The sequence below is a fragment of the Podarcis gaigeae genome (genome assembly GCF_964106915.1).
Source record: "Podarcis gaigeae genome assembly, chromosome: 8".
Classification (NCBI taxonomy): Eukaryota; Metazoa; Chordata; class Lepidosauria; order Squamata; family Lacertidae; genus Podarcis; species Podarcis gaigeae.
In genome coordinates this window covers 29,218,500-29,238,927 of record NC_139684.1, presented here as the reverse complement: position 1 = coordinate 29,238,927, position 20,428 = coordinate 29,218,500, and the positions used below count along the sequence as shown (strand labels likewise).

Here is a 20,428-nt window from a genome sequence, read left to right as displayed (position 1 = left end):
TTTCCTTTTTAAAAAACACCCATTGGTGTTAAAGAGTCATAGCCTTGTGGGGGAGGGAGACCATTTTTTGTCAGAATTTCATCTGGGGAGGAAAAGCTGAACCCTCCCCCTCCCCCACACCCTACATTCACACCCTAAAACCAGCCACCAGTTGGCAGGCAGTATTGCTTGTCCTTTAGCACCCAGGGCCATTAAGAACCAGGCAAGACCCTTTCTTCAAAGTGGCATGTTAAACTGTACTAGAATGCTGGAAATTAACTTTTATAGATCTATGTATAATGTGTTTTTTTCTTAAGCAGGCACAGGTCCCAAGAAAGTGCACCTAGTTTATACAGAGGAGGAAGAGGAGGAGGACTCCTCGGATGACAGTGACACCGAGAGTGATTTGTCCATCTGTTAATTCTGGTTTGGAAATGGGGATTAAGAACTCGGCTGTCACATGAGAACCTGCAGCTTGGGTGGCATTTCCATAATGAAAGCATTTTAGCTTTTTGAACATCAGGAAAAGTTCTAAATTTTGACCGTGATTTTGAAGAGGGGTGTCATAGTGGGAGGGTGGGATGTTTGCTCTTCAACTTAACTCCCATAGACTGATCACATGTACAATTGATTTCAGTGAGTTTTAATTCAAGGTACATTTGCTCTGAGTAGAAGAGTTGTGGTGATTTTTGCTAAGTACCTAACCATGAAACCAATGGAGGGAGGTAAAAATCTCTCTCTCTCTCTCTCTCTCTCTCTCTCTGGCTATTCTTGGAGCCTGTTTCAAAAAGAAAGCACAGCTTCTGGCCTTTTCCTCACAAAACAAATTATGAAGCCTCACAGAGATATTTAGACAAAAGGAGTTAAGAGTAGAAACAGTCTGTTGTACTGCTAGAGACAGGTGTTCAATCTAGCATAATATTTAGTTCTGATCCTAATTTCTTTAAGAAAATGTAGCCATCAAAACCAGTTTAATACTGGTACTAAATGTACTAAATGTACCCTTTGTTAGCTGCACCTTAAGGTGTAAAACTATAAGATGCTGACTGATCTGTGCAGAAAATATTTTTGTTTTCAGAATATGAGAACTAATTTGAAAGGTGATTAGAAAACTATTTCTAGTTCTTTGATCATTTGATCGGTTTGTTTTGTGTGGAATTGTTTGGACCAACACAGCTGGTGCTAATTTTTCCTGATCTAATATGGTAGATAATAAAAGTTAAATTATATTATAGCACTCCCTTGAACACCAATATTCAAAATGGTTACGTACTAGACACTTTGTTCAATTGCTCTGTTTCTGTATGTTATTATGTTGGCACAAAGAGCTGTGGGTATGTGTAGTAAGAATTAGAGATGGCCTTAGAATCAAAGGGTATATCTGGATCCAGAAGCTGTGAGGAGCTGTGGTAGAGCCACTTAATCAGAAGAACTAAAAATTACCATAAAGTACTGCTACAATAAATGCAGCTTTCCCTACCTGTTCGCATAGCAGTATAACAACAAAAAGTAAAGTGAAGGAATCCCAAATGACTGTCTGATGTCTGATGCACAGGCATAATTATATATGATAGTGCCTTTGCCATACTTACTATTAAATTTATATGCTGCCCTTCATCTGAAGATCACAAGGCAGTACGCTTAACAAAATAATTGCTCTGTTGACAGTGTTGGATAAATAGTAGCTTTTAAGATGCTATAGTCTATATCCTCCAACGAGGAGCAGCATTCTGTCACTGAATTGACAGTCTCTCTGGAAGCTGCAGGTATTAGTTGCAATGGTTCTAACATGCCCACTGATGCCTGCATCCTATTTTCTAAATCCCTCTACTTTTTCCAGTTAAATATTCCCACTCCACATTGTCAAATGTGTAACAATACAGTGCAACAACAGTTTACTCTATAACATGAATATGGCAGCAATTGTTGAGCTTTCAGTGTTTCACATAATTGACCCAAATGACATTATAACAGTTGGACATCTCTGTATATCATATATGCAATTAGATCAGAAGTATTTGGCTTAAAGTTGGATGTTGTGATAAAGGCCATAATCCTATGCATGTAGTAGAAAAAAGTTCCATTGAGTTCAATGGGGCATACTCCCAGGTAAACAGATAGAGGATTGCAGCCTTATTCGGGAGCTGAACTCAAGTAGGACCTGCTTCCAGCTAAATGTGCTTAGGGCTGCACTGCCAGTGTTTTTCCAAGAGTTTGGCCTTTGCAACCTCCAAGACTGATTTTCATTTATACAAACTGGGTCAAAGAAATTGCAGGGAAGGGCTGTTTAACCCCTTTGTCTCTGGCAATTTTTTGCAACAAATATGTATCTTCTGTAGGTAAAAGCAGGATGTCAGGAAAGAAATTTGAATGGGAGGGGGAAACAAGCTCCTCCTGTTTCTGTTTCCCTGCCAGTCCACCTATCCAATGTGGAACCCTTCCTGCTGCTTTTATTTTGAAAATTAAGAAACATCTGCCGTGTGAAATTTTGTTTGGCTTTTAGCATAGTACCAGGGCCAGCACAGGCCCTACAGTTTCTCAGAACCCTCATACAGTGAATTCTAATGAAAAGAATAATATAGTGATTGGTGATGGTTTAAATACTAGGCATTTCATATGAATAGTTATGGAAAAAGTTATTTATGCCTGTTAGAAAAGCAATAAAGAACACTCTTAAAACCATCCTTTATGTCTTTGGCGTTTTTAGAAACTATTTATTAATTAAATAGAAAATATGATAAAAATATACCAAAGGCATTTGCAACAAGTCACAAAACAGTAATGCTGGAACTTTGGCTTTTCAGAGTGCACAAGGAATCTAGAGAAGGCCAGAGGAAGGTAGGGAAAGAATGTCTAGTGTTCCATTTACCAGCAATTCATCCCATGTTTGAAATGCTACATCTTTGGTTTTCCTGCAAATCTTTCACAAAAGTAATTTTGGAAAGCAACAAACATGTCTGTTCCAAGATACCACCTGCTCAGTAAATGAGTCCTGACTTTGACCCCTTTGAGATTATTTCCACTTACTTGCCTGCTGTCTCAGGAATGAAACAACAGCTGAGCACAGCATGGAAAACCTAGCTTGCACATCCCAAACCAACATATTGTGGAATCCTGACCCCAAACCAATGGTAAGAGGAATGGTGGTAGCCAGATCAAAGATGTAGCTTCTTGGATCCAGCCTAAATTTGAAGCAACAACCTCTGTCTGGGAAGACAAGGGAAGGGAAGGCTCAAGGCAGCATGCTGCTTTCTGCCGGCTTGGTAGCTCAGCTCACAAGCAGGCAGAATGCAGCAAAGGGGGCTTTAAAGGCATGAAAAAGTGCACCTTCCTCTTGAGCTAGCAGGAGAGATCCAGCTCAAGCAAGCAGGAGGAGCAGGGCTGTTTGCAGAGCTGATGCAGTGGAAGGATTCTTTTCCTGTGTCAACTGTTAGGCGGGAGAGTTGCAGCAAAGCCCCACTGCACTTCGGGCTCCCGAGGAGGGAGTTGTACCAGATGACTGCTTCGGGCTCTGGGGAGGGTCTCCTCGCAAGCCAGGGTGTAGCGGGGTTTTGCTGAGGCTGCCGCTGAGCCTGCATGCGGCCACCATGTTCCATCACCATCACGGAAGTCCCCAGGCATATGATTAATCAGGGGACATTACATTAAATCCGGGGACATTCCAGGGGCGGATTCTGCCCGGGGACAGATTGGTGGAGCCGGGGACATCTGGTAACCATAGTTTGGATCACATGTCTTTCTCCCTCCCATATATTCTCCTGTCATTTCATTTGGGTTTCTGCTCTTTATAAATCTGTAAGACATTTAATATATGAGATTTCATCTTTGCGCTTCCATGTTTGTTTGCTGGTAGATGGCACTGTAATACTGTATGTTTTGTCCTTTCAGCTTGCTGAGAAAATTATGTGGAAATTCCATACCTGAAATCAAGTCCATGGCCTACAAATCCTCAGGTCTTCCCCCCCCCCCCTTTAAGATATTTTCTTAAGATGTTGAAAATCCCTGAACAAAATGTGTTACAAAAATGAATGCATTTTACAGGGGAAAAGAACAGAACAGTGTCTTTTTCAGGACACTCACTGTCACACAAACGTCTCCTATCCTCAGCATTGAGACCTGTAGTTGTGGACATGGTGTATCATACCTGCTGAACCATTTCCAGGATCTAGCCTTATTAATGATGGAAAAATTCAATGTTATTCAGGAACGTCTTCTGGTGGAACTACTTCCATAAGCATCTGAAGGTGCATAGTGATGGGCTCTGAAACGCAGAAGTTGTTGAGGTCAGAAGCCTTTAGAAATGGCAATTGCACTGTTAGTACCATTTCTTTTCCTAGATCATTTCCCATTTTGCACTTAACCACTTAGAAGCCTCCGTGTTGATTCCACAAGCCAGATTATGGGCTTTACTTTTCCTATAGCCAAATTAACATGGGTCTTGAGAATATTCCAGAAAGTGAGGGCATCTCGGACCACATTTCAAATGGTTTCCAGGACATAATGAGCTGTAACCTTAGCTAAGTGTCAGAGTCCACTTAAAAGACCAGTTGCCAGAATCAAAAGGATCTATTTCCTGTGTATGTCAAGCTACCATCAAGTTTCAATCTTTAAAGAAAAGACGGCTAGTGGTTAGGAAGAAGCAGGCACAGGAATGTCTAAAATTCTTTAAAATATAGGGAGGCATAAAAATTGTCTACCCTGAAGGAAGGGTGGAAATTCCAATTGGAATGTTTTTGTAACTGGAAACCATGTGCCTGCAAAGGGCAAGTGGCCAATGCGCAGAAGCATGCATTCTGTATATAATCTCCAGCAACTCAAGTGATCTGAGGAGACGACATACCCCATTTCCGGCTCTATGAGCCTCCTCTATTCACATAATTTCCTCTTTATTGTAGCTCATGCATGCCACCTGTTCCTCTTTAAGAAGTTTTCCCCTTTGAATCGGAGTTAAAGAGCCACACCCAGATTATTTCATCACAAACACCTCTTCCCCTGGGATGGAAATCAACCATATACTCACTTGAGATTTTTTGAGCCCAGCTGAATTTGAAGTGGATGAAAAGTACATAAAAGACAAGTCCACTGATAATAAACAGAACACAATACAAATATGGCAGCTCGGGTGCAGTGATGATGGGTGCCAGGACCAGCACAATGGAAACAAACAGCACAAGGATGGGGATGATAAGAGGGACCTGCAAGACAGAGTGGAGGGGTGGGAATGTAATTGTGTGTATTGAGGAATCCCAGATTGGAACAACCTAGCAAGGCCAAGTAATATTCTGGCTCAAGAGTCTAATGCACTCAATTTTAAGAACTTGGCTGTTGCAAGTCTTGCCACAGTCCAGGCATTCCATATCTTAATTGGCTTCTGCATGATACCCAAGTCATCCTAGGCTGTTTGTTAAAAATGCTGATTATCATGGGCGCACACATGGCCTGTTTAAAAGACAGCTGTATTTCAGTTTTCATAAAGTTTGGGGAAGTGTGAATTGGGCATTATTTATTTATTGGATGTACTCTACACTTGCTACAAAAATGTCTCAAAGTGAGTTAGAGTTATGAAAACATACATGATGCAAAATTTAAAACACACCCAAAAGGTAATTGACAAAAATTACCCATCTTGGAATCACATAAAAAGGACAAATCCTATCCCATCCTACTAAACAGTGAACACAAGGATTGGATATCACCACATCCTGACACTCCAGTTAAGAGCCAAATGCCTGGGGAAAGTTCCTGAAATTTGATAATGATGGTGCCAGGTGCATGTCTCTCTAAAAAGAGCATTCCACAATTGGGGAACCACCACTGAAAAGGCTGTTTTCATGTTGCTGTTTATTGAAGGGGGCACAAAAAACGGCCCTCAGATGATTAGGTATTGGTTAGGTATTGTAGTCATGGGCAATGTAAGACTTTATATGTCAAGAGCAGCACTTTGAATTGGGCCAGGGAGCTAACACATCCTATGCTCTTGAACCAGGATCAGACCGCCTACTCCCAGTCAATTCTGGCCCCTGAATTCTGCACTAAGTGCAGTTTTTGAATGCTCTTCAAAACGGCACTACATAGAGTGCATTGCAATAATCTAACCTAGAGGCATCTCACATGTTAACCTAATTTCTCCCCCAACTCTAGCAGTGACAAAAGGAGCAACACAAGAGGAACTGCCAAACCATCCTGAACTCTGATGAGAATATCTGTTGGTGGGCTACTTACACGGATAGGCCTTTCAAGATCTTTTCTTGTAAAGCGCATGACAATGAGTCCCAGCACAGTTAGACCATAGAATATCCAAACCGTAAAGCTAAAGTAGTTGATGAGGGTGTTGATGTCTCCGGGAATTATGTAAAGCATAGCTACTGCACCCTGAAAGCAGAAGAAATGCATTATGGAGAAGGCATTTAAAAAAAACACCTGCAGATTTCAGTGTTGGGTTTAGAGGCCTTTTAATAGAATGGCCAATACTAATTGTGGCTATGATAACGCTGTTGGAAAACTACCGTAATTCAGACATGCTTGCTTAGTCTCTCCAGTGACTTTAAATTTGCAGCCCTACTGCATGGTTGCTTCATTATAATACAAGGCCTCCATTTTCATAAAGACCCTTTTGCATACAGATGGGAAAGCTGTGCGCAGTCACACGGAATTTGGCCTCATGGGAGTTGTGATGGCTGCCAACGTGGACCGGTTGGATATTAGACAAATAAATGGAGGATAAAAGCAGCATTGACTACTAATTGTGACAGCTAAGCCCTGCTTCCAATAACAGAGAACAATGCTGGACTAGACAGGCCTTTGGTCTGATCCAGCAGGGGGGTCTTATGATGTTCTTCTGACACTTCAGAAATCATACTTACATAAAAGATAATAGCAGGCACTGGAGTTAAGCGCTTGATGTTGATGTAAGAGAGCACCTTTAACACGTGTCCTTCACGACCGGCTACATAAGGAAGCCTGAGAAGGTAAATCATTCTCATTAGAGAAGCCATTGTGATGGGCTGACCAAGAGCAAAGTATGACAAGACTTCTGCGCTTTTCATATTTTTGGTGATGCATTCAGAGAGCATTGCAGAATCTGTTTACCATGTCATGCCGTAATATGGGCTATGGAGAGTGTATGAGGAACTAGTTGCAACGGCTGTTTTTTGAGAAAAAACAAGATCCTGATTAAGTCCAATGTTAAAAGCATAAGAATCTGGGAAATGGAATGAGATCAGCACAACTGCCACATGCACTGTGAATAACAAGATATGGGATTTTCCCAATCTGACATATATAGTACATTACTACTGTGCTTCCAATAAATGTGAGTGAATGTGCAGGTGTGATGTTAAATTTAAGCTGTTTTCCCCTCCTTGTATACCACCTTTCCTTGCACCACCTTCCAGCAACTCAGCAAAGTTTAGTAGCTTGGAAATGTCAATGTGCCCCTGTCTCCTGAGTGCGCCCAGGTTACTTTTAATGAGAGGATGGTGCCCCATTCAGAATGACTATGAAGTACTCCTTCACACAATGTAACACTAACATATCAAATTATCTATTCACATAATGCTGGGGCAGCTTCCACCATGAGTTCCTTAAAAATGATTGGATTAATTCAGAGGAAAACTAATTCAGAGGCACATGTACTTCTAATTAGCAGATGATTGGGGCAGCTGTCTGCAATATGACCTACTTTTAAGTGTCACCTGAGCATCTGCCTGTTGACAATCGTGATGCTCTTAACTCCAGGTACATATAAGTGCAGAAGTCTTGCAATCTGAATTCGGGGCTGGGGGCACATAAGTCAACTTTAACTTGCAGCGCACTGGAATTCCACATCAGAAAGTTTTGTTTTACCTGCTAGCAGTAAAGCAAGTCCCATTGGCTGACCCGATGGCAGAAAAAGCCACAAAGAGAGGGACTATCCAGGAAGCAGGATAAAGAACCCTGTCTCCATATGTCTGTGATGGAAGGAATTGAAATAATGCACATCTTTAAAACCTAGAGGTCAACCAACTGGACACATGAAGATACAGCAGTAATGAAAAAGATACTTAATAAAAAGCTTGCACAACTTTTTAGAGAAGCAAGTTTTCCCTTGTGTAACTTAAACCACTTCCGATCTTGTTCTGCCGTTTGTATCAAAACATCCTCTTGTACAGAGGTGAAAAACAACACATTTTCCCACTTGGACTCACCACAGCAACAGCTGGAGACTGCAGAAGTTCTGTTGTCGTCATAACCGTGAAATAGGATATATTGATCAGAACATAACAAACTGTGACCAGAGGGATTCCAATACCAATACAGAGTGGTAGATTTCTAGATAATGTAAAGAGATATGCTATCAGTTAAAGAATGATATTTGCATTGAGAACTTAAGAACATAAGATGAGTGGACACGCAAGCAGAACCAGAGGAGGAGCTTCCTTCCCAATGCAGATAGCGGCTTGGGTGGGAGGGTCAGCAGGATAAAGGAGTGGGGGAGGGGGAGGATTAACGGGGTGAAGCACCAGCCCCCACCCCGTCCCCATGGATGCTGTTCATTAACGTTATAAAATACATGTATATTAATTGCATCTGTACATTGAACACTACATCTAGTTTGGCTCTGAACAGCTGTGTATTTAGACTTTAAAATTTCGCTCTGTTGTCGTTGGATGCAGGGCCAGCTCTACCACTAGGTAGAGTGAGGCAACTGCCTTGGGTGGCAGATGCTGGTGGCCAGAGGCAGTCCCTCCTGTGCTCCCAGGCATTTCTCTCCTGGTGGAGGATAGAACGGGGTGTGCCACACAGCCTAAACTAGCTTTCTGCCCTTGGGTGGTTCTGAAGGTCACTGTCAGACTAAAACAGCCAGTCCAATTAGCTTCTGCAGGTGGCAACCATCTTGTCCTTTACCTCAGGCAACAAAATAGATATATTTCCTCCTAACTGTATAGATGCAGTTCACTAACATGAGTCTGGTTTCAGAAAATAGCTTACTGGATTTTGTTGTTGCTTTGTGAAACTTTTTGCACACTGCCTTAGGGCTGTACACTGAATGGCAGGTTGGAAATCCTTGTTTCAATGGGACTGTGAGGGAGGAGGAAAAAGAAATGGTGTTCTATCACCTGATGCAGCATTTTTCTTACCTATTAGGATTTTTAAGTTCCTCTGTGATATAATTAAGTTGATTCCTGGAAGGGATGGGGGGAGGGAGAGAAGTACCAAAATGTTACTTTGCATCCTGCACATTCTTGGGAGAAAACCCTTTTGAACCCAGTGGAATTTAATTTCCAAATAAAAGGGTTATGGGATGTAAGTCTTGATGTTAATAGATATTTTTTCTGAAATTATAATTCCCTTTCAACCACAAACAACAGCAAAATCTTTATGAGAGATTTCACAGAGCCAAGTAGAAAATGTCCGATTTTGATTTGTGTTCTGCATTTTGCACAGAAGCAAGTGCCCAATATGGCTTTCAACAGTAATAGCAAGTACCAATAAACAATCAGGAATATATGCACCTGTTCTGTGCAAAAATAATCCCTTGCACATCTAAGCATACATTAGATCAGCCTTTGGTAGCCTGATGCCCTGCATATGGCCATTCTGGACAAAAGGAAAAGCTTCTCAGTTACGTTTCTCTGTGACATGCTATTTTCTATGTGTAGGGGGTCTATTTTGAGGATTGAGTATGAAGGAGCTGCCATCTGAAATACTACAGCCCAGACAGAGCCTTACCACTTCAGGAAAAAATATCCCTTAACAAATATGAGTCCTTCCTCCTTTTGTAATACCTGGCATCCATTCACCTCCCATATGAGAAGCAACCATCAATTAAGACAACACACACCCACACCCCAACCTATAGAAACATCTGGAGAGACCTATTGGATTAGAGATTTTATTATGCATATGAACTGGCTCTAAGTCAGGCATCCCCAACCTCGGCCCTCCAGGTGTTTTGGGACTACAACTCCCATCATCCCTGACCACTGGTCCTGTTAGCTAGGTATGATGGGAGTTGTAGTCCCAAAACATCTGGAGGGTCGAGGTTGGGGATGCCTGCCTAAGTAATAGTTCTAAACTTAAGATGCTGTTAACTCTTTTTTCTAATGACCTAAGACTAGCTGATATTGTTGATGCCTTCAAAAGCCATCTCAGCTATTGGCCATCACTGCATCATGTGATAGCAAGTTCCACAAGTTAATGGTCTGCTTAGCTCTCCCCCACAAAAGTGGGTGGGCTCTGTCTCCTTTCATGCCTACCAGGAAGTCACCATAAGTTTAGAATAAGTATTCCCCACCCTACACTATTTCCAGGTGTGATTCTTCAGCAAGACTTCAGGTGCCAGAGTTTTCATGCCATATCTTTCTTAAAGTGCAGTAAAGACCTATCAAAATAAGGCATGAACTGCTACACTCTAACTGTTAATGAGTCATAAAATTATATTACCATCCACTATAGGCCCAGAGTCCATTATAAAATGCAAGACTAATGGTACCCACAGAAAGCGGGGGACCATCAAACGAATTGTTGAAGTTCTTTGTATTTCCTGGGGGAGGGAAAGTGAAACATGTCATTTTTTGCAGCTGAGGAACTTGGCTCAGAGTCCGTGAAAACTCCCACCCACCCTGATAAATCTGTTTGCTTAAGATGCCACTGGACCCTTTGTGGTTTTGGTATCCTATCTTCCAGATTCATTCATCAAAGGAAAATAAGAGGTACATTGATCGCTCACCACCCAACTGAACCTCCTTGACCCCTTCCCCATTTTTGTGGTCCATCACCACTTCACCAGGGGCACTTGCCCATAGATTATATTATGCCAGATCTTAAAACATATTGAAATGGAATAGGACCTTTTAGAAACTTGAGACTTATCTTTAATGTATGTCATAAATGGCTTTTAATTTATTTAAAAGGAAGGAAATATTTAAAATATCAACAAACAGGTTCCCACCCACCCCCCAAACAGAAAGCAAAAACAAAACAAAGTAGTTGTATCAATCCCAGTCAACTGCTGCAGATACATTATAGATAGATAGATAGATAGATAGATAGATAGATAGATAGATAGATACTGCAACTAAGACTTCAACATAACATACCTTGGGCTAGAAGAACAATCCCACTTACAATGATAATTATGACAATCACCATTTTAGCCGCAGCAAAAAAGTTCTGTATGTAGCTCGCCCACTTCACACTCAGGGCATTCAACAGAGTAATTGTAACTAAGAGAAAGGAAAGTTCACGAGAAATGTACAGATAAGCTTCTGTACCCCTGGAATCTGTCCCTTGCCTTCCCAGTTCATTTTCCTACCACTCAGAGTAGCCAATAATGGGCTAGATGGACCAATAATCTGACCAGCTGCGTAGTAGCTTCATATGTTCCTCTGTGTTCAAAGTGTTCAAACCATTTCACTCATCATCATGTGCACTCTTTACAGGAAAGGTAAAGGACCTGTGGAAGGTTAAGTCCAGTCAAAGGCAACTATGGGGTGCAGCACTCATCTCACAGCTTTTGCAGGTCATGTGGCCAGCCTGACTAAATGCTTTTGGTGTAACGGGACACCGTGATGAGTGCCAGAGTGCACAGAAACGCCATTTACCTTCCTGCCGCAGCGCTACCTATTTATCTACTTGCCCTGGCATGCTGGTATGCTTTCAAACTGCTACGTTGGCAGGAGCCATACCATATAGAAGATGGGTTAGTGGTACTATACCCAAGTAGGAAGAGAGGAATTTGACCAAAGCTGCACATGGGGTCATGGCAGAGATGAAATTTGAACTAGAGACCTCTGGTTCCTAGCACAGTCTGATCGCTACTGTTGCACAGCAGCTGCCTCCAGCTTGTGCCAAATTAACCCACAAATTTGCACCGGTGTAAAAGGAAGCCTATTCTTTGCTGTTATCTCTGTATGCATTTGGTTTTAGGTCACTAACTCACAGTTCCAGCTACCTTTGTCTTCCTGATCAAAAGCCAAATACTCACAGAGGACTGCTGCTGCCAGACACTTGATGACAATCGTGGGGGGGTCACAACCCGGATAAAACGGAGCCGCTGTGTACTCAGCAAAGCTGAGGCAAATAATGGCAAAGGAACTGGGCATGGTGACGATGAGACTTGTCCAGGAAAACAAATATGCAGGGATTGGGCCAAAGGCTTCCATGAGGTAAGAATAGTCTCCTCCTGATTTTGTTATCATTGTGCCAAGTTCAGCAAAACAAAATGCCCCTGAAGAAAGAAGTGGGAGTTTTTAAAATAACCTTCCGCTACCACCACCACTGCCACAATCACCCATCTCCATTTCAATATGGCTTCTGGGGGACTCTATATGCACCTGGTCCTTCTAGCCTGTTTCAAGTCACCAGGGATTTTGTTCCTATTAAGTGCATAATTTTGTTATGGTATATGGAACTAGTCAACATTTCTTTCAGCCAGTGAGTGCTTCTGTTGTGAGAAGATCATCTGGTCCTAACCAACTATAATTTTGAGTTGCTGAAGAAATGCTTTTTTTCCTCTCCCCCACAAGCATGATTATTTTCATTTATAAGCACTGTGCTTGTTCTCTCATTGTGTCTATTAGACACTGTCCATGACATCATCAGCGGGTGCCTTGGGACTTAGGGGGCATTGATAAAAGAAAAGCCAGTGACAAAAAGTGATTTTTAGAGCCAGTTATCATATATTTATTACGTTTATATTTATCTCTCATTCATCCTTTCCATTTTCTTCAATACATGCAAAAACCCTGTGAGGTAAGTCAGGCTAAGGGATGGTGACCAGTCCAAGATTACACAGAGAGCTTCATGGATGAGTGGAGATTTGAACCCTGAACACCCCCAATTCTAGTCTAACCACGACAACATGCTAGGATATGGTTGCCATATACTAAACATAGATCACTTGGTTCTTCATTACATGGTGATTTGCAAGAGACGCCAGATGAACAAAAGGAGCTTCAAAATACAGTGATACCTTGGTTCTTGAACTTAATCCGTACCGGGAATCCATTCAACTCCTGAAATCGTTCAAAAACCAAGGAGCGGCTTCCAGTTGGCTGCAGGAGCTTCCAGCACTCAAGCAGAAGCCGCGTCGGACATTCAGCTTCCGAAAAATGTTCACAAACCAGAACACTTACTTCCGGGTTTGCAGCGTTCGGGAGCTGATTTGTTCAACAACTAAGCTGTTTGAGAACCAAGGTACCACTGTAATGTAATGTGTTAGCTTTGGCTAGTATTTCCCCCAAACACCTATATCATATATGCTAATTTCAAATGCAAAACTAGCAAATGCAAATCCATTAAAGGGCTAAACAAAATAACACATAACAAGGAGCTTGTAATAAACTGGGGGCAGCGGGGGAGAGAATAAATTGGAAAGAGCAATAGTGATTTACCTAACGTAGCAAGCACTCCACATGCTGCCCAGATGACTAAGCAGGGCCCAACTGCTCCAACATTAGCCAGAACGGCCTTTGGAGAAACAAAGATTCCTGAACCAATCACTGTTCCAACAATGAGACCGATTCCACTAAGCAGGCCCACCTGGGAAAAGAAATTGAGGTTAGGTGAATTCAACCGGAGTGGTTCTTTCAATCTTCTATAGGCAGTATCATCAGGGTTCAGATGGATGGGGGACAGGAAAATTGAAGCAGATGTTAACCCAAGAATATGTTAGGAAGGGTCCACTCTTATTGCAGAAACACTGCTTTATACAACAGCTGCTGACACATATCTTAGGGGGAGCTTATTTTCCCAACAAACACATCCCTAAGATCTACAGTTAATTAATTGTACTTCTTAGTCATTTTTTAAATTAAAAGTGAAGTCAAAGTGACTTGGAATGTAACACAAGAATTAAAAGCAATATAAAACTAAAATGAAATAAAGACCAAAAAATTTCAGAAGCCTGAGGTCAGAGTTAAGGTCTGTTCTGGGAATGACCTTTGTAAGCTGCTCTAGGAGCCTTCTTCAGCTTGGAAGTGGGGTGAAAATGTTTAAAAAGAATTTTAAATGTATAAAACGTTACTTGTTGCCTTGGCAAGGGTGACAAGAATATGGAGGAATAAGTGCTCAGTATTGACCATGACCATTTCTTCATATTCGGTGCCAAAGAAATACAGGGTCTGCTGTGCTGAGACTTTCAGCGCCATTAACAGGTGAGGTGACACCAGGAACAACTTGTGGTACAATGCAAACATTGACCAGACATTCTGGGAAAAGAGGTTTTCCTTTTGTACTTCACTGAGCTTTGTGATTATCTCCACATTTAGCAAACAACACTCTACTAATTAACTCAGGTGTCAACATCACAGAGCATTTTACTTCCCCACTTGGGGCATTAAAGTTGGACCTAACTAAACTATTCCCTGTTTTTACAACAGGACATGTACCAAGTGCAACTGTGCCTCCTCTTGAGAGCGAGGATGTGTTTAAGGATGGAATTCTAAGTGTGGATGGGCAAATCTGTCAAATTTAGTGTCTCCCCCAGTTTCACATTTTCCCAGTATTAAATTTTGTTCTCCTTTACTGCAGCAGCAAAAACAACGTGCAAGGCAGCCATTGAGAATTACCAGGCTTTTCAGCCACAGCAAGCGCCGTCATTCTCCAGTGGTTTGACTTCATCCCCAGAAGCACACTGGCACAGACGGATACCAACCATGCACGCTTCCCCCCAGTTTACACAATTTTGCAAACATTTGGTATGAGAACGGAAATGCAAAATTCAGAGAAGTGTGAATTTTGAAGAATAACTGGTTCTATTCATGTCCTGGTTTGGGAACTGCAAGTTAGGTAGGTCTGCATTCAAATTAAAGCTCAGGGCAAAACAGCTAATTCCCATGTTTTGCACGGTGCATATTTTGCCGCAAATAGAATCCAACAAGGAGTTAAGCATACTTAAAGCACATTGCTTTCATTGCTTTCAAAAATGCTGACTGTATTGTACTGCCTCAAGGTGAATGCCATAAGCCAGGAATGGGGAATCAGATGTTCCTGAACTTCATTTCCCATCAGGCCCAACCAGCATAGCTGGAAATTGGGGGCCAATAACCTCTGAAGGGTCACAAGCTCCCCATTCCTGCCATAAACTATGCGAACACATAAGCATCCATGGGAAGGTATTAGGCCTAGGAGAGACACAATTTGGTTAAGGCCACCTGGCGCTATTCACTACCTCTTTGCATATGTGCAGCTCCTCTTAAGACTATTAATTCCAGAATCTAAAATTCCCTATGACAATATGATTTTTACAACAGAATGGAATCTATATTTGAGATCTGGGAGGCTAAGAGCTTCTAGGACTGTTTCCAATGTAATCTTGCCTCTTTCTGTAGATTCATAGATTTGCTTTTCTTGATGGGTGTTTCATCAGGTTCTTGATTTGAACTTCGTTTTCTGATGCCTTCTTCATCCATTTTGCTTACTTGATGCTGATGTGCCTATTATATTAGTGAATCCTGCAAACAGCACAAAGTTAACTATGAGTATATTATTTTAAAGTCTGTTTATCTTTTGACTTCAAAAAAGCAACAGGGGACCCATAGCGCTCTTACATAGTTAATTCAAAGTAATGGTGGAATGTGCTACCTCACTCCGAGTTGGCTTTGTAATGTTATAGCATAATCCAATCTAAGCATAGGACACTGTGATATCACCTCACTGGTCCTATGATCCCTGATTATCTAGATCACATAGCCAGCAAGAAGAACCCTGTTTTTAATGCCTGTCAAGAGGGTGAAGCAGTGTACCTTTCACTTCCACACTTACCTGTTATGGCTGATCCATTTAACTAATCTTGAATTTTGGTAGTATTCAACTTAAGTGGTACAAATGCCAATGCCTAGGAGCACTCCGTTTTTTGAAACGACTGTTTGCCATTTTCATGACGATTAGGAGAAACGTAGGAGTAATATAAAGGTAGCTTATCTGCCTTGATGGGAGCTCAAAGGTTGGAAATGAATTTGCTGTATAAAACATGATTTGATTAATCATTACGGTTAATTTATTATCAGATAGTTTGCTGGCCAGCAGTGATCAGATGACTTTGTTATCAGTTTGCTCATTTTATACGGCAAACTTTATACCTGGTTTGATGGTTTAACATGCCTATTTGGTGTACTGCAAGTTTATAATGTGTTTCCTTGTTTTGCACTTGCAAAGAGAGAAATGGACATAATAAGCCCATTATGTGTTCTGAGGTCTTCCTCTCTTTGAATACATCTCACTGTATGATAAAATAGGGCAGATGGAACCGGTTTGGAGCAAAGGACCAGTGGGAGCAACAAGAGGAGACATGGGAGGGTGTGTGCATGTCTGTGTGTAAGTCTGGATTAAACAAGGGCATCTGCAGGACTGAGGAGGAGCAAGAGGAAAGAATGATGTTAATCTATGGCCTTGTAAAGCAGAAGGATTATTGTCCCTTTTCATTTCCTATTATTATTCTTTTCCCATTGGGTTATGTACTTCGTGTTTTATGCTGTAAACCGCCCTGTGATCTCTTGACGAAGGGCAGCAAATGAATGAACGAATGACTTGTTTAGCTTGGAGAAGAGAAGACTGAGGTTAAACTAGCAAGCCAGAGATTAAACTAACCCCTTTCCAGCCCCAGGAGGAGCGTCCACACGACACACCTACACACTGCAGCCGACACTAACATGTCACGTGACACACAGTCTGGAAAGCTTTGTGCTAGAATATAACACAGAGGAGGAGCACAACACATTAAGCTGATAGGGAAGAGAGGGCAGGGTTGTGGTCGCCCACAGGCAGTCACAACGCAGGATGTGAGCAGCTTTCTTTGCTGGGCAGCCAGTTCTCAAAACAAGAAAGGTGCCATTTTGGGGAAACTGGAAGCATCTGCAGGGCTTCTTTCACCTCTTGCTTGCTTATGTTTTGGAACTGTCATCACAAAGAGACAGAGAATGGGGCCTGTGGTCTGAGCTATCATCTTGATTTGAGAAATCATCCTTGGGAAGAAAGGTGGCCTCATACCTTTTGCCTGGGCTTTTAATTTTTTCTGAAGAAAGAGAGAGAGAGAGAGAGAGAGAGAGAGAGGCCTGCCTTTGGATAAGGATAGAAAAGGCAGGGAAAAATTCTTGCTGCACATCTGTGGCTCTCTCCTTCCTTCACTGGGACTCAGCTAGACTCATGTTATTGAAGAATACACACACACACACACACACACACACACACACACACACACATATATATATGGGGTGGCGGGCAGGGCTGCCAACTCCAGCTGCGGCAATTGAAAGTGCAGTCCTAAAAATGTCCACTCATATGCAACACCTGTTGGATCCACAGGTAAATTAAATTAGGATTGCAGGCAGTGTGGTGCGTTTGAGCCCACAGATGCATTTGCAAACTAGGGGGGCTGCCATAGCCACTATGCACTGATGGCAAGCATGCAAGAGCGGATGTGGCCATCGCACACCTGGGCCATCTTCACACTTTCCCTTCATGGCCAGTGCCTAGGCTGGAAGGAAGTCTTAGTTTTCTTTTAAACCAAATTGGTGGCAGCGGGGTGATCTTCTTGGAGAGTCCAGCTGGGGTGGAAAGCAGGGCAGTTCCCTCCCTGCTTACAATGGTTTTAAGGAAGATAAGGAACATCACTCATCCCAGAAAAACAATAACAACACACTATTAGGATTTGGTGGGGGAAGTCTTGTAATGGAGTCAACAGAAGGCTCTCCCACCCCAAGGCTAATTGCAGTGGGACTCCATTGGAGTCAATAGGCCACACCCCTTGTAGGCTGAGGAGACCAGGGTACAAATCCACACCCAGCCATGAAGTTCCTGGCTGACCTTGGGCAAGTTCCTAATTCACACACGAATCTGCCTCACAGGGGTTCTTGTGTGGGGACAGTGAGGATCACATATGTCACCTTAAGCTACCTGGAAGGAAGGTGAGATGTAAAAAACAAAGCAAACTGGGAAATTGTAGTTTAATCTTATAGACTATGAACCAGGATATTAAACCAGGATCAGAACCAGGTTTACTTGACCAAGACTGCTGTACTTGAATTGTTTTGAACAGTAAATGAAGAAAGAACAACAGAACACTTGGCTGCCCTCTATGGATACACCGAATAATACAATGACAGTTCTAGCAAATCTATTCCAAATACACAAGAATCTATAGCAAATATTCATGCAAGTCTCTCGCATAATTATCCCTGTGAATCTTTTCACATTTTCAGCCTGGAAGCGAGAGTGGCACTCACCGTGTTTGTCGTAACTCTTGAGTCATCGAAACACCTTCCCGTCACTTATCTCCTCCTTCAGCAGACAATGCCCCCGACTCTAAAGCAGAATGCTGGGAAACAGCAGTCACTTAAGTACAGAGGTTATAAACAAAGGTAATGATTAAACTAGAATGCTTCCAATAATCATTAAAAGCCCAATTAATTTATTGGCAGAAAAAGGTAGAGTTTTTGGTTCCATTTTGATGTCCCCACCCCCAACCCTGCGTCTTGCAGTTTGAACAAGCACCGAAGTATTTGATAGTACGGCACTCATGGACCAAGGCACAAACAAGGGTGCCGTAATTTTATAAGACATCAAGGTCTTCCTGCATGATTAAAAAGCAAAAGCAAAACCCACTGAACTTGGGGAAGAGATCATTGTGGGTTATTTTAAAGGGTTTTAAACCTTAATTTTAAAGGTTTTTAAAGCAATACATTGCTTACTTTAGCAAAAAGGAAAGAATTTAAAAAGGAAACAGACAGCTCCTATCTACTTCAAACAATTGGCTGGCTGCCAAACTGCTCTCCTGTCCTGTTTGTCTGGATGGACTGAACTTCTCTTGAACTTGCAAACAGGCTGAATGCAGTCAGAAAGAAGGAAAGAAAATCTCCTTTTGTTTCCAGCCTTGAGCACATTTCCAGACAAACAAACAAACTTAGTTAATTACTTTTCTGCACTTGAGGTTTAGAATATATCTTGTTCGATCCCTCCTTCATTATCACCCCTGATTATTGGCCATGCTAGCTGCAGCTGATGGGAGTTGAGTCCAACAGTATGCCGAGGACTGTCAAAGTTTCTCAACCTAGCCCTAGATTTTTAAAATGTCTCCAATGTTGACATTCACATACTTTTCTGAAGATACGTTCAGAACTTCTGTGTTTTAATTTGTCTTCTTTATCTGTGTGTCCAGAATTAAAGTTAAATAAAATAGGTTGGAGGCTGCCTAGTTATTAGAGCTAGGGAAGCCCAACAACATATTGAGGACCAGGGGTCCCCCATCACTCTCAGGCCAAATAGGTTTCTGTAGTGCTTCAGAAACCAACACACCTCGATTGACCACAGCAGAACAAGAGAGATTAGGGTGCACATCACCAGAAGCGATGCCTCTGTCATACTGTTACAAAAACAATTGTGTCATGCAAAAATCACATAAGCTACACGAGCAAAGGGTTTGGTAATAGTCCTAGATTGTGCAAGAGTTCAAAGCAGCTCCAAACGAATGTTTCAACTGTTATAGCAACCAATAAGTATGTACACATGTTCAGCATATTACCGGTAATTTCACAATGGGAAATTTGATTTGAATAAATGAGTGAGATTGGTATTTTCTCCCCTCAATGATATAAACTGATTTATTTAAATTGCCTTTATTCAAATCAAGCCCCCCTAGATAACAGAACTAATCTACCTATGTGGTTGTTGCAAGGGTGATAGAATTGATGTGTGCATAATGCTTAAAGTTACTGGTCTTCAGCTGGTTGGCCAGGAGCCACTATGAAAATATACAGTAAAAGATTAAGAAATGCATGTTTGGGTTAAAAGCAGGGCCTGGGTCTGAAAAGGCTGAAGACTACTGCTCTAAACCATTCTTCCCAAACATGGCGTCCTCCAGATGGACTCCAACTCCCCAAATCCCTGACCATCAGCCATGCTCTCTGGGACTGCTGGGAGGTGTGGCTCAAAATAGCTTGAGGGTGACAAGTTGTGGAAGGGTGTTCTAAATTGCTACTGTTACGGAAGGGGGGGGCATGTCTTCTTCACCTTCTTCTTCGCTACAATATTTCAATTTATTTCCAATTGTCAATGTCGAAAGGGACTAAAATCTATAAAATTCATAGAAAATCAGCGTGCCAGTTTGCTCAATTACTCTAGGACTCCATCACACCTCCCCTGTCCAGCATAATCCCTCAAGCAAGGTGTCAAGACCCTAATCCTTTCAAATTGCTCTGATCAGCCTTTCCTCCAGACAATGTCAGGGGGCAGACTATGCATATTTGGGACTATTGTTTTCTCATCCCCAGGAAGTGTTTATCTGTGCATATCTCCAGCTCTGCATATTCCCCCCTCCCTCCTCCTTATGTTAATCCGGTGTAGCTCTGCATATTCTCCCCTCCCTCCTCCATATGTTAATCTGTGTAACCCAACCTCCCTTTAATATATTCATGATGTAATCTGTGTAACCAAACCTCTCTTTAATGTATTCATGACGTGTTTTGCACTG

The 20,428-nt window shown here is 42.0% G+C and overlaps 2 protein-coding genes across 13 annotated transcripts in view; one reads left to right on the top strand and one right to left on the bottom strand.

The window, feature by feature from the left end:
- Nucleotides 1-20,428, top strand: part of TDRD12 (tudor domain containing 12) — a 68,086-nt gene that overhangs the window by 35,171 nt on the left and 12,487 nt on the right. For 4 of the 10 annotated variants that reach the window (XM_083750424.1, XM_083750425.1, XM_083750426.1 and 1 more), the window contains exon 33: nucleotides 297-2,661. In XM_083750424.1, coding sequence (XP_083606550.1) covers nucleotides 297-400 — 104 coding nt within the window. In that variant the 3' untranslated portion in view covers nucleotides 401-2,661. Of the gene's footprint in view, nucleotides 1-296; nucleotides 2,662-20,428 lie in introns of those variants that run through there. The other 6 variants (XM_083750429.1, XM_083750428.1, XM_083750430.1 and 3 more) reach the window with 4 other exon arrangements.
- Nucleotides 296-19,844, bottom strand: LOC310849805 (b(0,+)-type amino acid transporter 1-like). 3 transcript variants are annotated; one of them, XM_083750520.1, is made up of 14 exons: nucleotides 18,727-19,844; nucleotides 18,186-18,277; nucleotides 15,282-15,416; nucleotides 13,356-13,503; nucleotides 11,948-12,190; nucleotides 11,061-11,186; nucleotides 10,405-10,504; nucleotides 9,099-9,143; nucleotides 8,166-8,289; nucleotides 7,825-7,928; nucleotides 6,843-6,939; nucleotides 6,202-6,351; nucleotides 5,000-5,174; nucleotides 296-4,240 (listed from the first exon to the last, which is right to left on the bottom strand). In XM_083750520.1, the coding sequence occupies exons 3-14, from the start codon at nucleotides 15,372-15,374 to the stop codon at nucleotides 4,176-4,178; spliced, it is 1,470 nt and encodes a 489-aa protein (XP_083606646.1). In that variant the 5' UTR covers nucleotides 15,375-15,416; nucleotides 18,186-18,277; nucleotides 18,727-19,844; the 3' UTR covers nucleotides 296-4,175. The 3 variants fall into 3 exon arrangements, with proteins under 3 accessions (XP_083606646.1, XP_083606647.1, XP_083606648.1); XM_083750521.1 differs by lacking the exon at nucleotides 18,727-19,844 and having other exon boundaries at nucleotides 10,458-10,504; nucleotides 11,110-11,186; nucleotides 18,186-18,600; XM_083750522.1 differs by lacking the exons at nucleotides 11,948-12,190; nucleotides 18,727-19,844 and having other exon boundaries at nucleotides 18,186-18,601.

What these genes read in the sequence shown, in the direction of transcription:
- LOC310849805 (XM_083750520.1), bottom strand. Translation starts at nt 15,374, where the DNA reads ATGGATGAAGAAGGCATCAGAAAACGAAGTTCAAATCAAGAACCTGAT. An exon ending in GATTGTTCTTCTAGCCCAAG is followed by an intron (nt 10,505 to 11,060) that starts GTATGTTATGTT and finishes TCCCTCCCCCAG; the next exon opens with GAAATACAAAGAACTTCAAC. An exon ending in CTGGGCTCAAAAAATCTCAA is followed by an intron (nt 4,241 to 4,999) that starts GTGAGTATATGG and finishes TCTGCGTTTCAG; the next exon opens with AGCCCATCACTATGCACCTT.